At 41.7% G+C, this 19,028-nt stretch overlaps 1 protein-coding gene across 5 annotated transcripts in view; it reads right to left on the reverse strand.

The window, feature by feature from the left end:
* Positions 1–6,906: 6,906 nt before the first annotated feature.
* The window catches only part of THRB (thyroid hormone receptor beta), a 374,638-nt gene continuing 362,516 nt past the window's right edge, over positions 6,907–19,028 (reverse strand). For all 5 annotated transcript variants that reach the window (XM_010346543.3, XM_074405732.1, XM_010346542.3 and 2 more), the window contains 2 exons: positions 15,541–15,799; positions 6,907–11,024 (listed from right to left, as the gene is read on the reverse strand). In XM_010346543.3, the coding sequence (XP_010344845.1) occupies positions 10,783–11,024; positions 15,541–15,799 (501 nt within the window). In that variant the 3' untranslated portion in view covers positions 6,907–10,782. The remainder of the gene's footprint in view (positions 11,025–15,540; positions 15,800–19,028) is intronic.

The following is a 19,028-nucleotide window of genomic DNA, read 5'->3' on the forward strand; positions in this document are numbered from 1 at the left end:
TACTTCTTATTTTCTGATGGTTACAATTTATTTCATTTTCCCCCCTTCATCTTTTCTATAAAGGCACCCAGTGTAATGTGCTGGATGTATATCCTTGCTTATATATGATTCTATACAAAATGTATGGTATTCCTTTGTGTTTGCAGTTTACATAAATAGTATTGTATTATAGGTCTTTTTGTTGTTGTTTTACATGTTTCAGTATGCAGGCGTATTTCAGTGCTCTCTATGCTGTAGTGATTTCCATGGTAGGGATCCCTCCACCCAGTATTTGTCTCCTCTGGCCTAGTCTGAACCCAGCTCCCTAATATTGCAAAGTATGGGATGTTAGGATTCCTATGCCTATAGATCTCTGTAAGAGCTTGGGATATTTTCCCAGAATGGGAATTCTGGCTCTAGGAAAAAAGGACTGAACCATAATTTACACTCTCATTAGCAGGAGACGGGGTCCTTAACGTTTTACATTCCTGTTAATGCTTGATATTTTCTTTCTACCTAATTTGTGGGTATAGACCGATGTCAGTTTTCATACTTCTGATTCCTCATGAGGTGGGGGATCTCTTCATATACTTTTTAGCCATTTGGGCCTCTCCTTCTGTGAATATTCTATTTTACTGTGACATTTTGTGTGTTTTTCTTGTTGATTTACAAAATCCAGCTGCATATTTCTGATGTTAATTCTGCGACATTTCAGATATTGCAAATACCTTATCATAAAAGAGTTCTCTCTTGAATGTATCTGAGTTTGGTTTGCTGTATTTTGTTTAAGACTTGTTGTTTTCCTTTAATTGCAGGTGTGAGTGAATACTGGGCTTTTATTATTGCTTTCCTGTGGAAAATTCCACAAGAACCTTCAATTTGCTAATTTATTCCTACATCTAAGTACAGTTTTAAGTAAACCTATCTACCAGATGTCAGCTAAAGCCCTCCCTTCAAAGAGCTACATAAAACTGCTTTGAAAAGCTCTTCTCTCAATTCTTTAAAACTAGACAAAGTAGGCTAGGTGCAGTGGCTCACGCCTGTAATCCCAGCACTTTGGGAGGCTGAGGTGGGCCGATCACTTGAGGTCAGGAGTTCGAGACCAGTCCGACCAACATGGAGAAACCCCGACTCTACTAAAAATACAAAATTAGCCAGGCATGGTGGCACATGGCTGTAATCCCAGCTACTCAGGAGGCTGAGGCAGGAGAATCTCTTGAACCCAGAGGTGGAGGTTGCAATGAGCTGAGATCATGCCATTGCACTCCAGCGTGGGCAACAAGAGCAAAACTCTGTCTCAAAAACAAACAAACAAACAAACAAACAAACAAAACAAAACCAAGCAAAAACCTAGATGAAGTAACCCCTAGAATCCTATGAATTCTGGGATAATTATATTAAGATCCCCTTTGTTTTGGGGCTCATAACTTCCATATAAACATGCCTGAATGTCTCTTTCATTTATTTCTACAAGGAATTCATCTGCATCATGCAATTGCCAATAAGTTGATTATCTAAAGTTGAGAACGCTACAGCATGGTGTCACATCTTGAAACGTAAGTGTTTCTGTCATGTTGTTTGCTTGCCCTCCCCACTTCCAACCTCCATTACCGTAAATTCTTTTTCAGTTATGCAGAGCAATTAGTTTCTCCCAAAACTTGATGATTCGGAGCCTCAAATGCTTAGAAAATTAAATGTCCTCTTTTCAGACTAACAGCTCCAGCAGCCAGCTGGGTTATACATGGGTCCTACAAAGAGAAATTACATTTTATGCTGCAATAGCAGTGAGTTGTTTTGTAATGGACACAGTCTAATGAGAAGTCAGGTAACCTTCCTTTATAATGTATACTTTTTTTTTTCATTAGAGTAGGTGAACTTTTAGGAAGGGAAATGACAAACATTTCCAGAGCAGACTTGCTTTTTTTTTTTTTTTAAAGGGGCTGAGGCTTTACCCTGGTCTCAGTGCAGGTTGTAAAAAGAATATAGGTCTTGGAACCCCATGATCTCTGCCAATGGTGTCATCTTAGATAATTTGCTTATTCACACTGAGTCCCATGTCCCTATTGCCAAATGAGAATACTGACACCTACTTCCATGTTTGTTGGGAGGATTAGAGGTAATATAAAGGGTCTAGCATGATTTCTGGTATACAGTAGGTGTTCATTACATTTGGGCAATTATTACATACTCCAACATGATGGTGAAGCACTGTGGGAGGGAGCACAAACACCTAGCACATCCTTTGGGGTGGTTTCTGGGACTCTTGAGTGGAAAGTAACAATGAATGGAACTTTTGTCAAAGTGCTGGGGAAAATGGAGGTGAATTTTCTGAAATTTTAAACTAGAGTCTCAGAAGATAGTTCACTTACCAATGAATAATCTTTGGTGATCTCAGGTTTCTCATCTTATTTTATTATTTATTTTTTATTTATTAATAGGTAGAGGCTTATTCTGTCACACAGGCTGGAGTGCAGGGATAGGATCACAGCTCCCTGAAGCCCCAAACTAGGCACAAAAGATTCTCCTGACTCAGCCTTCTAAGGAGCTAATTACAAATGCATGCTACCATGCCAGGAGAATCTTTTTCTTAGAAGTTTTTGTAGAGACAAGGGTCTTTCTATATTGTCCAGGCTGGTCTTAAATTCCTGGCCTCAAGCAATGTTCCCATCTCAGCCTTCCAAAGTATTGGAGTTACAAGCATGAGCCATTGCACCCAGGAGGTTATTCATCTTTTGATGTAACTTATTACACAGATGCTACTTGGCCTTGACTTTATGTAATGGAAGGATATTCTAAAATATCTCTTTAGGGCTAAAAGCTCCCATTGGAGAAAACATAAAATGATTGGAATGCAAACCTAACTGCATATCTGCAATAAATAAGACTACAGTCTCTTTTTAGGACTTGGGGTAATACGGAGGAGTGTTTTTCATATCTCTGTATTCACTGAGATTTGTGGGCATAAGAATTTTTTTTTTTTTTTTTTTTTTTTTTATGAGAGGGAGTTTCGCTCTTGTTACCCAGGCTGGAGTGCAATGGCGCGATCTCGGCTCACCGCAACCTCCGCCTCCTGGGTTCAGGCAATTCTCCCGCCTCAGCCTCCTGAGTAGCTGGGATTACAGGCACGCGCTACCATGCCCAGCTAATTTTTTGTATTTTTGGTAGAGACGGGGTTTCACCATGTTGACCAGGATGGTCTCGATCTCTTGACCTCGTGATCCACCCGCCTCGGCCTCCCAAAGTGCTGGGATTACAGGCTTGAGCCACCGCGCCCGGCCGGGCATAAGAATTTTTTGATTAACTTGAAGATGTCTTACTTTATATGCATCTTCCTCATTGCTATTGGTTTTACGTACAAGAAAGTTAAAAGAAAATATACAGAACATTATCAGTCTGTCCTGAAAGCAAAAGAATGTTCAGTTCAACTTCTTCTGACTTTACTCTTTATATATATTATTTCCAAAAAAGTTAATACTAAGTGAAGTTTTATATGAAAAAATAAAAAATTTTTATTGGCTTCTATAAAACTTTCAGATAGCTATTTATATAGAAAAGAAATTGCTCTTGAAATGAAACAGCTACATGAAAAACTAAGGTAGTATAATTAAAAGATTAGTTTACATCTACTTAATTTTTTCAGTTACTGCAAGAAAATGTAACTAAGAGGATAATTAATTTACATGACCAGTTTATATTATATTAAAAGCCCCTATATGGGCAGATCCATGGTGCAGTGAAATATAAGTTTGATTGCCTATTGAGCTTCATGATTCTGTTTGGAACTTGATGGCCCATGTCCAGATAATTGGAAGAACTTGCTGGCTGAAGCAGCCCTTGTATCAGAAAACTGCAGATCCTCCAAGTTTCACTTATCTCCTCAGGGCCCAGGGCCACTTGTTTCACCCACTTACCACCTGATCTGCCAACCAGTGCAGGTGGAGTATGCCCATCTGTGGAAGTAGAGACCAGCTTTCCCCATGTGCGGGATTGCTTTCACTCCTGAAGCATGAAGCACCACAGGACCTGCCCTGTGGCCAGGGATATGCAACCTAGACATGGAGGGAAGGTAGCCCTATCTTTGGTAATGGCAGAACCAGTAGACAAATTCTTTCTCACTCCTAGATCAGTATAGTTCATATGGCCCCTTAGAAGAGGGTCTTACACAATTGAGTACTCAGCTGTGCTTGGTACTAAGTGTGGCCAACTTAGCAATGCACCTTTATATTTATTCTCTTTTCTTCTATGCCTCATTCACTTTTGCCTCTACTCCTTCTTCCTTGGGCATGATAATGCCTAATAAAATTGTAGGATGAGCTCTCCTTCCTGGGCAACCTGTGCTAAGGCAATTCTCTTCTCATTGTAATATAGCCTGCAGGCAGTATCACTGTGCAGATACAGACTTTGTTTATGATTTCATCAGTGTATGGTTAGGTGGATTGTCTTTAAAGAGTATAACCTGGTACATTTCATCAACTAGTCAGTGAATCCTCTTGAGATACATGCCCAAATGGTATCTGTAACATGCTGCATTTCAGTAGTTGTACTAAGTTTTACTTTGGTTTAAACAACATTTAATGTGTCAGAATTTGTGTACTTGAACCTAATGACAATTCCACTTATTTACAAAGCTATAGAGCCCTGAGTGTCTAAATAGAAAACCAGAATGAGCTGTCATCTTGAGGGTAGAGAAGCAAACCAACTTTGTCCTCTGATTCCTCTTCATAGATTATTAGACTTGCCCAGGTTTGTGACACAACACCAGCTTCATATAAATCAAACCATTAGATATTATATTAGTTTAGGATTGGGTTTGCCTGTGTGAAGGGGTTAAGAATGGTACCAACCTGGAATATGTATGTTCCAGCTCTCCAAAATAAATGAATCAAGTAATTTTTTGGAGGAGAGAGAGATGTTCATTAGGGTACAATTGGGAGGTACATAATGTAGAAAAGAGATAAATATATAAAGGTTATACTTGGCCCTTTGAATAGAGAGTGGAAAAACTCAGAAAATAGTACTTCGAACTGGTCTACCTTAGGGAAATATTGATGCTTGTCCCATCTTACCTGGACTGGCGTTTTCATGAACCAGGAAGAATGTGATCAAACACTTCTTTTGGAAAGTGTTTTATTGGTTCACGTCTTGGCCAAATAAACACTTTGAGCTGAGCTGCTTCTGTGTGAAGGAGACCCCCTCGCTATACTGAAATGGGACGTGGTTTCAGATTTACCTTTGGTGTGGACATTGGTTGCTTTTGCTTGCCCACCATTCTCCCTCACTTAGAGCAGCAAGACTTAGAATTTCCTTTGAGGAATCATCCTGCCTCAAGTCTCAGCCCATAGTTTAGATGAGGCTGACTGTCCTTTCCCCTCACCCAGTTCCAGGATTCCCGAGGATAAGGTTGATTATACATCTGTTTTCCTACCACAGTGATTGGCTCAGGAATGGGCACATGACTCAACCTGGGCCAATGAGAATTAGGCCAGAATTTTCATTAGAATTGCTGGGGAAAACAAATTCTCTTTTCAATATATTTGGAGCTGTAAAGCCAATCCTGCAACTATTGGAGGCCACAATAAGGTGAAAGGTCATGTGAATATTAAATCTACATGAATGACAAGATGAAGAGAGGAGCTTCCTGAGAATAAACACTAAGTGCACCCAGATTCAGCCATGTCTGAAGTTTTGTATGCAAATGCCCTAGATTTCCCAGATATTGAAGTCAATAATTCCTTGATGCTTAAGCCAGTTGGAGTTTTTTTTGTTTTTTTTTGTTTTTTTTTTTTAACTTGTCACAGAATCCCAATTCACATGTGTTCAGGGCAACTAAGATTGAGATATATGTTGGTAGATGATGTTAATATAATTCCATTAATAATTTGAGATGAGGAGATCAATGTTGTCCTTGAAAAGCAAAACTTTACCTCTCTCCTTCTCCCCTCATCTTTGTGGCCCCTTCCAAAGAGGGAAACTCCCATCAGCATTTTACTTAGTTTCTTCCTTCCCTCCATACCTTCCTCCCAAGTGCATTTGCTTATTCTAGTAGATGTTTATTTTGGAAACAAATGCCTGTACATCCTTGTTGCCTTCCTTTTGGCTGCAGCTGAGGTTTAGAAGAGCAGGCATGTAGAAAGTAATAATATTAAAGAAAGAGACGGGAAAGAATATCTGTTATAAGCTTTTTCTTTTTTTAGAATTTAAGCTTATGAGTTTATCTACGCCCACTATATTCATAATTACAGTTTTATATCTGCATACAAAAGCTATGTAAAAATCCATTTTTCCCAAATATACAAATTTTTTTTGGATAGTTTAAAACATTTTGATCACAGATTTCAACAGAGTTTTAGGCTGAAAAAAATATCACCATCTAGCAATATCACTTAACACTGTTTGCAAAACACAAGTCTTCCAATGACTGTAAATCTTTTCCTATTCTTTAGTATTTTTCTGATTCTCAGGGCATGAAAACATTATGGGAACAAAAAGGGTTTTCTATGAGGAAAGCATGGAGAACTAATTTGGCTCTAAGGTCAAATTAAAAGTGCCAAGTTATTAAGGAAAAACCAAAAGAAAGAAGTGGCATAATGTCACATCAGCTCATTCATGCCCTGATAATTTCTGTATCAACAATACATATGTAAAGTGTCTCCTTTTGTCTTACATTGTGCTCCATAACGTACACGAGCATTATCTGCATCCTGAGAAGGACAGATTTATATTTGATTGTCTTGTGCATAGGGTGGGTCAGCTTTAACTGGGCAACAGAAAGCCACAAACAGCGTTTTACCTGCACAATATTGCTCTTGAAGGCGGCATTAATTAATGTGGAAACACACTATAAATGCACACTTTTCGCATTTGCAAACATTTATACAGCACAGTAAAAATTCTGTGATAAGGCCAAACCTTTTTTCCCCCAGTCGGTTTTTTATTTTTTATTTTGAATGTGTTTTTAATGCTTTTTTTTTTTTTTTTTTTTTTTTTTAAAGATTAAAGTAAAATGTCTCAATTGTAAAAAATACACACCGGGCAAATCCTTACCTGGATAATAAATATCTACATCACAGTACAATAAAATTTCTTCTCTATAAAATTTAAATATGGATTATAGTCTATCACTATCAAAAGAAACACTATGCTAATATTTCCATATTATTAAAATAACAGGAAAAATTACGAGCTTATTTTAGAACCTGATGCCATAGCCGTTGGAAAGGGCAAAGAGTTTCAAATGTCGATCATCACTCTCCATTTGAAGAGGAACTGTGGCTTGGTTATTCACTTAAATTCAGTTCATGAAAAAGGTTTAGCCTTACAAATGCTGGCTACATTTCAAAAACCATAAGACTGATTTCGTAATTTATGACTCATGCAGCAAAAGGTCAATATGACACAAATAGGTTAGAGTTCCATAGAATAAAAAGGTATCACTGACAATGACATGCTTCGAGGGCTGCTCAGCGGTTCGGTGGAGGCCGAGTCTGTTGGGTTTAGTGTCGAGGAGGGGCTAGGGCTTGTACCCCTGTTCATGGAGGAGCAACAAGAATGGCGTGGCTGGCACAGAGCGAGGTCCTGGCAGTCCACCCCAGGCCTGCACTGCACACTGAAGAGCTGTCGCCCGGGGCACAGATGAGGGGGCTTCGCTGGGCTGAGGCATCAACACGTCAAGCGCGTCTTTGAGGACCGAGGCTCTATAGAAAAAGCTCTGAGGCGGCACGTGGTGTTTTGAGCAGAATCATAAAGAAGAAAACATCTTACTTTTTTCACTGTTTCTGGAAATACTGCACATCTAAATTAAAGAGCAAAGTACACTTGGGGGTCACACACGCGCGCACACACGCACACACACGCGCACACACGCGCACACACACCCCACATCCCTCATCCCTAAAAGGGAAGTGATTGAGAAATGCGAATCCCAGCATAACGGGTGTGTTCTCCTCTCCTGAGACGTCTCCCTGCTGAAGGGGTGGGAGCGCAGGTGTGCAGGGTGTCTCCATCAGGTCCACACTTGATTTGCAAGTCTGGACAATAGATGAAAAAATGTTTAGAAAAAGCTAGAGCAAATCCCTCACAAATGAGTTTTATGAGATGGAGTCTTGAGATGCACTACGAACCTCCGTCAGCTCCAGAAGGAAGTTTAGTTTCAGAGTCATTATCCTTTGAGTCCTATGGCCTTTTCTTTCAATCTGAAGTGTGCTAAGACTTGTCCTACTCGACATGAAGTACTCAGCCTTTAACAAGATTTCCAGACCAGCAGTTTGCCTATTGAAGGCAATCATTTAAGGTGCCAAGGATCAAACGTTCCTTTACTTGGGGCTGGCTGGATGGCTGTTTGTATACCTTATCATTTGGCCAATTCTTGATCATAGTTCCCAAAGCATTCTGATTTAGCTTGAGATCAGGCTCTGAACTTACATTCAAATCTGGGTGTCTGATGTACTGAGGATCCTAACAAAATGAGGAAACTTTCCCCAGAAGGCCTGATGCTGCAGGACCCTGCCTGCTTTCCTTCCTGTCATTCTTTTTGGAAAGAAAGCTTCCCCTAGACAGCAGGGCTTCTCAGGGTACCCTGGAGCGTAGAGGTGGCTAAGTGTTTATCTTTCAAAGAGTGGTTCCTCAAGGAGTCAAGAGAGAAGGCTGAAATGTTAGCAGAGCAAACACTTAAGGAGCCTGGCTAGAGGCTGCCTAGACAAAACCAAACCCCAAAACAATCTGTCTGTAGCTACAGCAGGTAATCTGCCAATGAACTTTGTGCCTAAAATTGTAAATCTTTTCACCTACTTCCTTTCTCTGGGTAACAAGTTCCATAGAGAGGTTCTTGTCTCCTTTTTCCCAGAAGCCAGTACAATTGCTTTTGTGCACTGAACATTTAATTCCCTGCCCCCAGATTATGGTGTGCTCCTCTTCTTTTTCCAAGCCTCTAAATAGTTGACTAGTATTGCATCAAATTATTATTTTGAGTTAATACCAAATGTATGTTTCTTAACTGTTAAGTGGGCCATGCTTCTTGTCTAATCAAGTTAGAAATTTAAGTGTTAAAAAAACCAACAAAGGAACCAGATATTTTACCCCCTGAAATTCTTACAATATTAAGGGCAGGAAGGGTTTTAGAGATCATGACTTATTTATCAGGTGAGAAAACCAAGACCTAAAGTTACAAAGCTACCAGTTGACAGAGCGCGTACTAGAATTCAGGAACCCAGACTTCTGGGCCAGTATTGCTCCACCAAACTTAAAAAAAAAAAAAATCTACTTGGTTTTCAGTGACTTTCCTTCCTTTGTTTTTAGGTAAATCTCACTGATATGGCTTATTTTCCCCAATATTTCCAGGATAAGGCAGTAAAAGGTAGGCAAAGGAATAGTTTATATCTACTACGCCAGTGGAGAATGAGATACATTCAATTGCATGGGTACATTCTATGCCCATTTTCTGACACTGAAGAGATGAGGCATCACCGTTTGTTTTCTGGGCACAAGCTATTCCAGCACGGTCCATTGAGGAGGCAGGCTGGGCAGGAAAGATAAGTATACACATGGTCTGCAGGTGTTTTCTGTTGAGTATGTATCTGTCAGGGTGTGTTATAAGAGGGACAGGAGGGTCAGTGGCAGGGCCACTCTGTTTAGAGATAGTCAAGCTATCTAGTGTCTCAGAGTGAGAGGGAAAAAGGGGACTAGGAGATACTGGTCAATGAAGCAAGGAGCTTGAAGATCGAAGGAGAAGGAAGCATCTTCCAGCCATTAGCACATGCAGGGGCTCTCAGAACACTGCATTTCCTTCAACTCAATGTAGCTGCACTCATCTCTCCTCAAAATTTCTCCAGAACACTGAAATTTCACCTTATCTTTCCTTGATTAGAAGATTTGATCCATAGGGAAATCTGTTGTCAGGTCAGCAAAGACGCAACCTGGATACAGAACTTAAGGAGCTTGGGAGATAGATCAGATGCCACAGAAAACGGCTGTCGCCCTGTAGATAGGTTTGATTTCTGTACAAGTGTTCACTGAGCCTAAATGGTAAAGAAGCCTTCTTACTGTGAGGTCACCCTATGTGAATTTTTGGAAACCATGGAGTCAGGGACATTGGTGAAGATTTCTAATTTCTCTGGGCTCACTGAAAACAAGTATTTTCCTCTTTGGCCTAGTCAAATACCTGCATATCCTTGGTCACGCCTTTGTATAATTTGAATTAAATCATAAGGTTATAAAAATGATATTGGAAGGGAAGCTGATTTTTTGGGACACAAATATTCCTGTACCTTCCAAGTTATGCTCCTGGGAGACCATAGAGTGCTGGAAATAGCATGCTCCTGAATAGATGACAATTTGTTCAAGTCGTTCTCTAAAAAGCTGAAAGCCACATCTAACTAAAGGTGGTCTGTGCTCTGCTAACTGGAGCCCTGCGAACATCAGGATTGGGTGGAGGTGGTCGTATTATCTTGGTTTTAAGGCTTCTTTAGTGTCCTGCAGTGCCGTTTTGCTCGCTCAAATCTCAGACCAGGGACGGGTGGGAGCTGGTGATGCTTGGGTGCTGGTGAGTTAATGACTGTCCCCCACCCCATGTCCACAACCGTAAAACCTTCAGAGCATTCACATCAAAGGACTGGAGAACGAAATGCAATAGTTTCAAGTACCCGCATTCAAGGGGCAATTTCATCCATGTCTATGCCAAGGACTACTTCCCTTTCCCCTCCCAAGGAATCCCTCCTGACACAAAGAAACAAACAAAAAAGAGCTAGGCAATGGAATGAAATGACACCCAGTAGTGCTGTAGGAATTATGAGAATGAATCCAGTCAGTCTAATCCTCGAACACTTCCAAGAACAAAGGGGGGAAGAGTTCCGTGGGGCATTCCACCTTCATGTGCAGGAAGCGGCTGGCATGGCAGGCTCCTATCATCCGTAGGTCTGTCACCTTCATCAGGAGTTTTGGCCAAAAGTGTGTCACGTGGTGTTTTCGGTAATTGATATAGTGTTCAAAGGCCAGCAGGAAACTGTCTTGGTACTTTTCTATTCTCTCAACGCAGGCGAGCCCTGGGCGATCTGTGGGGAAGAGAGAAGATGGACATTGATTCAGAGCTTGAGGGGGGAAGGCTTGCCTTGTCCAAGTCCAGGTCTTTAGTGGGACCCGGAAGATCTAAGGTCTTCCCTCTTAGCCCTGAGCGTGGATGCAGTGTGAACTCTGGTGCTCCAGGGACCAGGTACGAGGAGAGTGGTACCACTTACAGGAAGAGAGTCCGTACTTTGTTCAGATAAATATTTCTCTTTAGACAGATCACCTTCCTGGCTGTGAAAGGTGGTATCTCCCTGCCAGGGTACATAAGGAGAAGCCTGACATCTGAAATATTCTGTAAGATGAGGGGAACAGTTTTGAATTTCCACTGGCTGCCTGCAAGAGGGGAGAGGATGAGTGTGGACATGCATAGAAAGGGTAGATGTATGAAGGGACTGGGGACATTGCAGCAGGCCTGAGGCCAAAGGAAGAATGTGGGATAGTAGAACATTTTTCCTTGAGGACCAAGATACACCATGTTTAATTTTATATTGTCTTCCAGGCTGCAGTGAACTGGCCTTTCTCTTCCCTTATACCTTTAGTGAAATTGCTACCAGTAGCAGCCTTATATTAGTCCTGGTTTGGGAATTTTAATGAAATGAAACAGGGAAGTGAGCTATGCCAGAGTCACCCCATGCAGGGAAGAGAATAGCTATAGTAGGAGCTGGAGTGAGTGGACACCGGGACCCAGAAAGCCCAGGACATCTTCTCAAGTCCTGCACAGACCCCTGGGCTTCCCACAGTATGTGGGAGAGGCTCAAGTCAGTTTCCAAAAGTGATAAAGGGGTGACACAAGGAGGCTGGACAACTGGGGAAGAGCAGGGCTGCAGACCCTTGGGTGACAAAAATAATCTCTAAACCTGGATGAATTCCTCAAATAGCTCCAGAAGGCCCAACACACCCCTGTTCAGTTCTCTCTCAGTTTCAGTTTCAGTCTGCTTTCTGTGGCTCTGATCAAATGAATTCACACTTCAAAGTTCCAATTATTGAGGTGTCTGTATCAGTAGGAATCTAAACAGGGTTCTGCTTCATTGGAAAGGAAGGATCAGGACTAGTGTCTCAATTCACCCTTCACAGTATAAACAAACTAACAAACCATATGGGCATTTGGAATCCCCTATTTAGCTCAAATGGCAATTTGTGCGTTTTTATCTTACGTTTTCCTTCATATTTGACGAAGCTGCTCTGTGGATTTTCTGGTTCACTCTCTCTCCCTCTCCCCTATCTTCTCTCTTTCTTTGAGTGTGCAAGAATTTTCCACAGGGTCCTTTAACTTTTGATCCAGATAGAAGATCAACGTCTTATTGCTTTGGATGTATTCTTTCAAAGGGAAAATATAATGTGGATTTTGTGGCATCAAAGAGATAAAGATAAGATGGTCACATAAATGACATAGTGAGAACGAACTGACATTTTGATGATGCTTGAATTGCACTGAACAGGTTTACGAAGAGAGAAACATTTTAAAGACAGAAGACCATTTTTAACTCCTTAAGACAAAAGTTCTCAAAAAATGTCCCTCAGATCATTTTCATTTTTTCTCTTAGTACTGCAGGACCGAGGAACTTAGAAGTAGTGGCTAGTGGAAAAGTCTTTGAAGAAAACGTCTAATATACAGTGTAAGTGAAATGCCACACAACACATGGGGCTTAGGACATCAGGCTGTGAAGGAATTGGAGACTGGGAGCTCCGACAGGCAGCTGTCATTTGCCAGATGCACAGTGTCTTGTAATATTTTTCCGGTCTTTGCAGTATTAACGGAGAGGGCCCGCATCACTAGAGAGGGTGGATTGTGAAGAGTTGTTAAGTTGTCCTGTAGCTGTCAGGCAGTGCCAGCCTCATGACATGAGAGAATTGGGAAGAATCATACAGTTTGGTGTCTGATAGTGTTTGGCGTCACATTCACGGTTTTTGTCATCTCTACCTACTTCTCTCTTTATCTACCTTACTTAGATTATTTGCTTAATAATCTGTTAAACTGACCCACTACAGTGGAAACATCTTATTACTCAGTAACAAAAATCCATTTAACATAAGTAAGAAGATAAGCACAAAAATGGAAGCATGGCAAAAGCCTTTGGCCCTTTGGAGCTGAAGGTTCAGGCTGAACATTGCTCCTGAGATCCACTCTCTCTTCGTTAAAAAAGGAAGGTTAGCGCGTGTTAGAGAGGTGTTAAAGGCAGACTAGCACCACATTGAGTCTCTCTCCTTGCCTTATTTGGAAGGAGATAGAACCAGGAAGAAAACTGTCGAAGAAATAGCTTTCTCATGGTGTGATTCAACATTATTTAAACCTGTCTTTGTACCACTAAAATCCAAGCTAAAAAAATGACCCTCCAGAAATAGAATTCTTGTGTATGCAGCTTAATTTCTTCATTTTAAAGGTCACTGGAGCTCAGAGAAGCTAGGGGGCCACCCAAAGTCACACAGGGAGTCTGTAGACAAGCTATAAATTTTATTTGAGGATAATTCTCTGGAAGGACTGTGGGCCCCATTTCTTGCTGGCTGTCACTGGAGACCATCTTTAGTTCTAGAGGTCATCTACAGCTCCTGTCATAGGAACTTTCCCCACATGGTGGTTTCCCTCATGAAGCTGGCACAGAGAATCCCTAGAGCAAGTCTGCCAGCAAGGGGGAATGTTAGATTCTGCAATATAATCACATGGGGGTAACATCAAATTTGCCATATTCTCTTGGTTAGAAGCGAGGCACGGGTTCTATACACAGTGAAGGACAGGAAATGATCAGGGTGTGAACACTGCGAGGTGTAGAGTCTGAGGAGCCGGTCTAGAGTCTGTGTGCCACAGTGTACACGGGAGTTCGTTATGCTATTCTATCTACTTATCTTTGAAATTTTCTGTAATAAAAAGAATTATTTCTTTTTTAAAAGTCTGCCATATCTAAATTTTCTATAGCAAATACATTTCTAGATCAGCTTTAAAAAAGAATTCTAGGCCGGGCATGGGGGCTCATGTCTATAATCCCAGCACTTTGGAAAACTGAAGTGAGGGAGATCACTTGAGCTCAGGAGTTCAAGACCAGCCTGGGCAACATAGTAAGACCCCTCTGTCTCTACAAATAACAATAACAACAACAACAACAACAACAATAATAATAATAATAATAATAAAATAGCCAGGGGTGCTGGTGTGTGCCTGGAGAGGCTGAGGCAGGAGAATCTCTTGAGCCCAGCAGGTCAAGACTGCAGTGAGCTGTGTTTACACCACTGCACTCCAGCCTGGGCAACAGAGCAAGAGCCTGTCTCAGGTTAAAAAAATAAATAAATAAAAGAATCCTACTGATTTAACCAGGAAGCAACAACTCTACAAAGGATTCTCAATGTACTTGTGACTGATATTTTACCCACATATTCAGCCATTCATTCAATAAGCTTTTCTTGAATTCTTCTGAACACTAGCCTAGGTGCTAGATATACAGGTAGACACATCTGTGTCCTCAAAAAAAAAAAAAAAAAAGTCCACAGGGACTTACGTGGACAAGCGAAGCAGGTAGTTACAGTGCAGAGTGGCTGGTGCCAGAGCACAGCTACACTTGGGTTCCCTGAAAATGCAGAGGACTCTGAAACCACTTCCATTTAAAACTATCTTCCCTGAAAGGGTTTGATGTGTTTTGTATTTCTTATTTATTATGACATGATCCCCAAAGGAAAAAAAGCCAGCATTATTATCTGTCCCAGCTGACGGGAGTTAGATGTTTTGGTGATGAGCTACGGTGGCTTACGGAGGGCTCCCCGTTTTGTGCTATTCTCCCATCTGGAGGGGGACTGTTGAGTCTGGGCTGGCACTCAGACTTGTTTGGGCCTATCCAATGTGGATGAAGTGATGCTGTGTGATTTGAGACTGAGTCTTAGGCTCATGGGATCTTCAACTTCTGCTTTTGGGTGCTTGGAACTCTCTCTTGGAATCCAACAGCCAAGTAAGACGTCTAACTACCCTGCAGGAGGAGAGGCCTCATGAGGGAGGCCTGAACCAGCGTTTGATGTTCCAGCTGAACTCCAGTCATTCTGGATGTTTAAGCCACTAAGTTTTGGGTTGGTGTGCTATTTAGCAATAGATAACTGAAACCTCAGTTGTAGCTGAGCCATGAACAAACTCTAGCTTGCATCCATGGTTTCCACACACAGAACTTAACACACAATCGTGTGGTCACTCACATCCATATCTTGCATACCCCAAACCGGAAGGAGGCAGCTTTGGCCGCAGACTACGAAGAGGGCTGCACCGCGTCCACCAAAGGTGGATCACTTCATAGAGTCTATAAGATGGCTCCTTTGGCTTCTTTCTACCCTGGGACACTGCAAAAAGCATCAGACTTCTGACATCCCTCCTCTAAGTTCCCAGTCCACTGGCAAACCTGCAATTTCTTGCGGAAGAAGAGTGAGCTATGTTTCCGAAGCTAAAGGGGGACTGGAACGCAAGTGATTGGAATCAGCACTAGACGAGCCAAAGCTCTTTGGATGCCCACTAACAAGCCGAGGCACACTCACCTGAGGACATCAGCAGGACGGCCTGAAGGAGGGCCACTTCGGTGTCGTCCAGGTTGAAAGAAGACAGGGACATGCCCAGGTCAAAGATGGCGTCTGACACCACCCCAAGACCCCCATTTTTCAGCTGGCCCCGTGTCACTGCCATCTCCCCATTCAAGGTTAAAGTCTCACTGTCTGGGTCATAGCGCACAGCAGCGCGAAGGGACATGATCTCCATGCAGCAGCCTTTGAGGAGGATGATCTGGTCTTCACATGGCAGCTGAAAAGAACCAGCTCATGTCAGCGAAGAACAAATAGACAGACGCCAGTCAGGAACAACACACAATCACTTAAAAGCAACAGGAATAACCTTCTGTCATTAACATTTATCCTGCGTTCTTTGAGCCCATGGTTTTCCCTTCCCTACTTGGCAGACTTTCAACCACCATATTTCATACTCAAAGTTGGCTGTAAACTTTGCCCACTTCAACCTCAGGAGTTTGCACTGTTTTTACGACAGATGCAGGTCTCCAACTGCTATTAGTCATGTGTGAAACTGTGCTAATAACCCCTCAGTTTGGGGGTTTGTTTTATAACTTCAACTGATAACTACTTGAGAGCAGGGTTTATGTTAAACTCTCCATTTTTGTTTGTTTGTTTTTTTGTCTTGTAGCTTGAATAGGTAAGAGCTTACCCTACTGTTTAGTTGGCAACTGGGCTTCCTTTTGGTTTGTGAAGCACATTTGCTCTTTGAGCCTCTTGGCAGAGAACTAGAGCGTTGCTGGCAGAGATAGATGTTGCCCATGAGACCCAGAGATATAAGCTTCATCTAAAGTCACCCGGGGACTTAAAGGCAGAGGGGAGGGCAGAATTCAGACCTCCTGGCTCCCAAGGCTGTCTTCTTTTCAGTACCTTAGACACAGGAGTCACTCAACACACCGGGTCTTTCTGCTGGTGTTGCAATCTCCTTTTAAGCTCATGTGGCTACCCTGTTAATCAGGATTTGTGAGAACGTGGCAACATTAATAATAAAAAATACCTTTGCTCATAGGCAAAATAATAAAAACCAGAATTTTATTTTCTGGAAGGGGAGACTGTTTAATCAAATGCTATTATCAAAGTAATTTGGAAGGCTATTAGTAAATGGGTGTGTTCGATGAATTGGGCATCATGCCCAGATTTCCATGCATCACCTCATTTAATCTTGACAGCAATACAATGAGGTAAATATCATAATTCCATATTACTTACAGATGTGGAAATCCAGGCACTGAGAGGGTAACAAGCTGGGTTGGGGGGGGGGTGGTCACATGAATATTTCGTGGATAGGATTTGAAACTGGATCTGTCAGAATCCAATGCCAAGAGAAGAAGGGAACATATTCTTTTTACCATGGATATTACTAAGTTTCCATAAACACCAAATGTGTGAGTTACACCTAATATCTATCTCTTCATTAAAGCAGTTACAAATTCCTTTTGGGAAATGCTCTTGGCAATTCTTGACCAGTCCAATTTGGGTTATTATATAAAAGCAATACAACTGAATTACATCTAAAATACTGGGTGTTTTGTATTTTTTACTAGCTCAGCCTAGTCTCTTTACCATTTAATTTCAAACTGCTTGGCTGTTTCTACAAAATAAAAGTCATTGCATACTTGATTCTGGAATCCATTTATATGAATTCACTCCTTCCACTCATTTTTAAAAAAGCACTGTGATTTGCTTTTGTCTAGATTCTGATTGCTAAACACAGATAGCTGGCCCCAACCACTGAGTTTGTGTATTTCCCCAAAGTTCCCAGGTAATGCTTATGTTGCTGGTTCACAGATCCAACTCTTGAGAACTACCAGCACAGAAGAGCAATGAGAAGTTACTAATCAGATCAAACCATTTATTTTTAAAATGTGTCACAAAGTATGCAAACTTGGGAAGTCCCCACTTTTGAAACAAGTCTGATTGTAGATGAAGTAGAAATTTTCCTTTCCAAATTTCTGGTTTAAGTACCAACGGTTGAAGATTAGTTCAAATTTAAATAAAAGCTGAATAAGTATTTGCAAAGGATCACCGATGGTTTAAAAACTGGGCCAGATGCCTTTTCCTTTAAGAGGGATTTGTAGGATCCTGGTGAGATTTGTTTCAACACGTGGGCAAATAATCTCTTAGACACCTGCCAAAATGCTTTCATTGTGAGTACACTCAACAAGGGCCTGACAGGCAGTGATGCAGGGATACTCCCACAGGTGCTTCTTGCCTCCTTAGGAGAGCATCGCTCAGGCTGACTGACAAAGATGACACAGCTCTGCGCTCTAGAAGTGGTTTTGCATGTTGTTTTGGCAGCTCTGCCAGAGATGACTTCAGCTCCTGTGAAGCCGCTGGTGCCATGCCAATCTTGTTTGGTGGGATGGCATGGATCTTAGAAGAACAATTATCATGAACACAGTTTGAATAGCAGATGTGATAAACTGCCTCTGACAAGAGACCCCTGGCTTTCAAGACCACCTGAGATCTCCAGCCCAGTCCATGAGTAGCCCAGGAATCTATACAGTTCATTCCCTTCTTTTGGGTTTCAAAGAGAGTGTAAAAGGCTAAAGGTCATCAGGAGGCCTCAAAGATGGAAAACATATGCATCTCTGCTGTAAAGGTGCTCCCACCATCCTACCGCCATCGTCTGTTGTAATTTGCAGACCGCACGATATCAGGGTAGAAAGAGATGGAATCAAAAATGAAACGGGCTTGGACTTTGAAGGGAAACTTGGATAGATAAGCTTGCCACAACCCACGCTTGAAAAGTTCGATGTTGACCCTTTGCCCTTGCCATGGACGAAAGTGCACAGTGCGTTTGCTCCTGGTGGTGGAGATGGCTGCTGCTTCTGTTTTCTTCCTTCAACTGAAATATCTCTTCAGTGGTTGGTTTACATGAGCTTTACATTTTTAAAAAAACCACCTCTGAGGGGCATTCAAAGGCACTATGTGACTGGCAGGCTGGCTGGAGTTGTAGGGGTCACAAACTCAGTAGCATCCCTCTTCAGACCAAAGAACTGGGGGCAAAGGGACACAGCCAGAGAGAGGACCAAGAGAGGTCCAGGAAAACAAAACCATCCCCACAAAAAAAGAGGAAGATGACAGCCAGCACTGGCAGGAATGAGGGGAAACAAGCCTGTCAGAGCGGATGTGAGAGTGCACGTACTTTCTCTCGTGAGGGCAATTTGGCAATACATATAAAAAGCTTGTATGTCTTTGTCCTTAAACTCCATGTCCAGGCTTTACCCTTCAGACACAGTCAGTGGGTCAGTGGTGAGCAGGATATAGTTGTCAGAATGTTCATGGCAGCATATTTTTATTAGTGAAAAATTGGAAATGAACTATAGATCCAGTAAACAGATAACATAAATTATGGTAGATATATTCTTTGGAATACTATGTGGTCATTGAAAATCATTTTGTGAAAAAGAAAATGTAAATGCTATGTCTTGCCGTTAAGGGTAAAAAGTTAGGTACAGTGACAG

Source organism: Saimiri boliviensis, chromosome 9, assembly GCF_048565385.1.
Source record: "Saimiri boliviensis isolate mSaiBol1 chromosome 9, mSaiBol1.pri, whole genome shotgun sequence".
NCBI lineage: Eukaryota > Metazoa > Chordata > Mammalia > Primates > Cebidae > Saimiri > Saimiri boliviensis.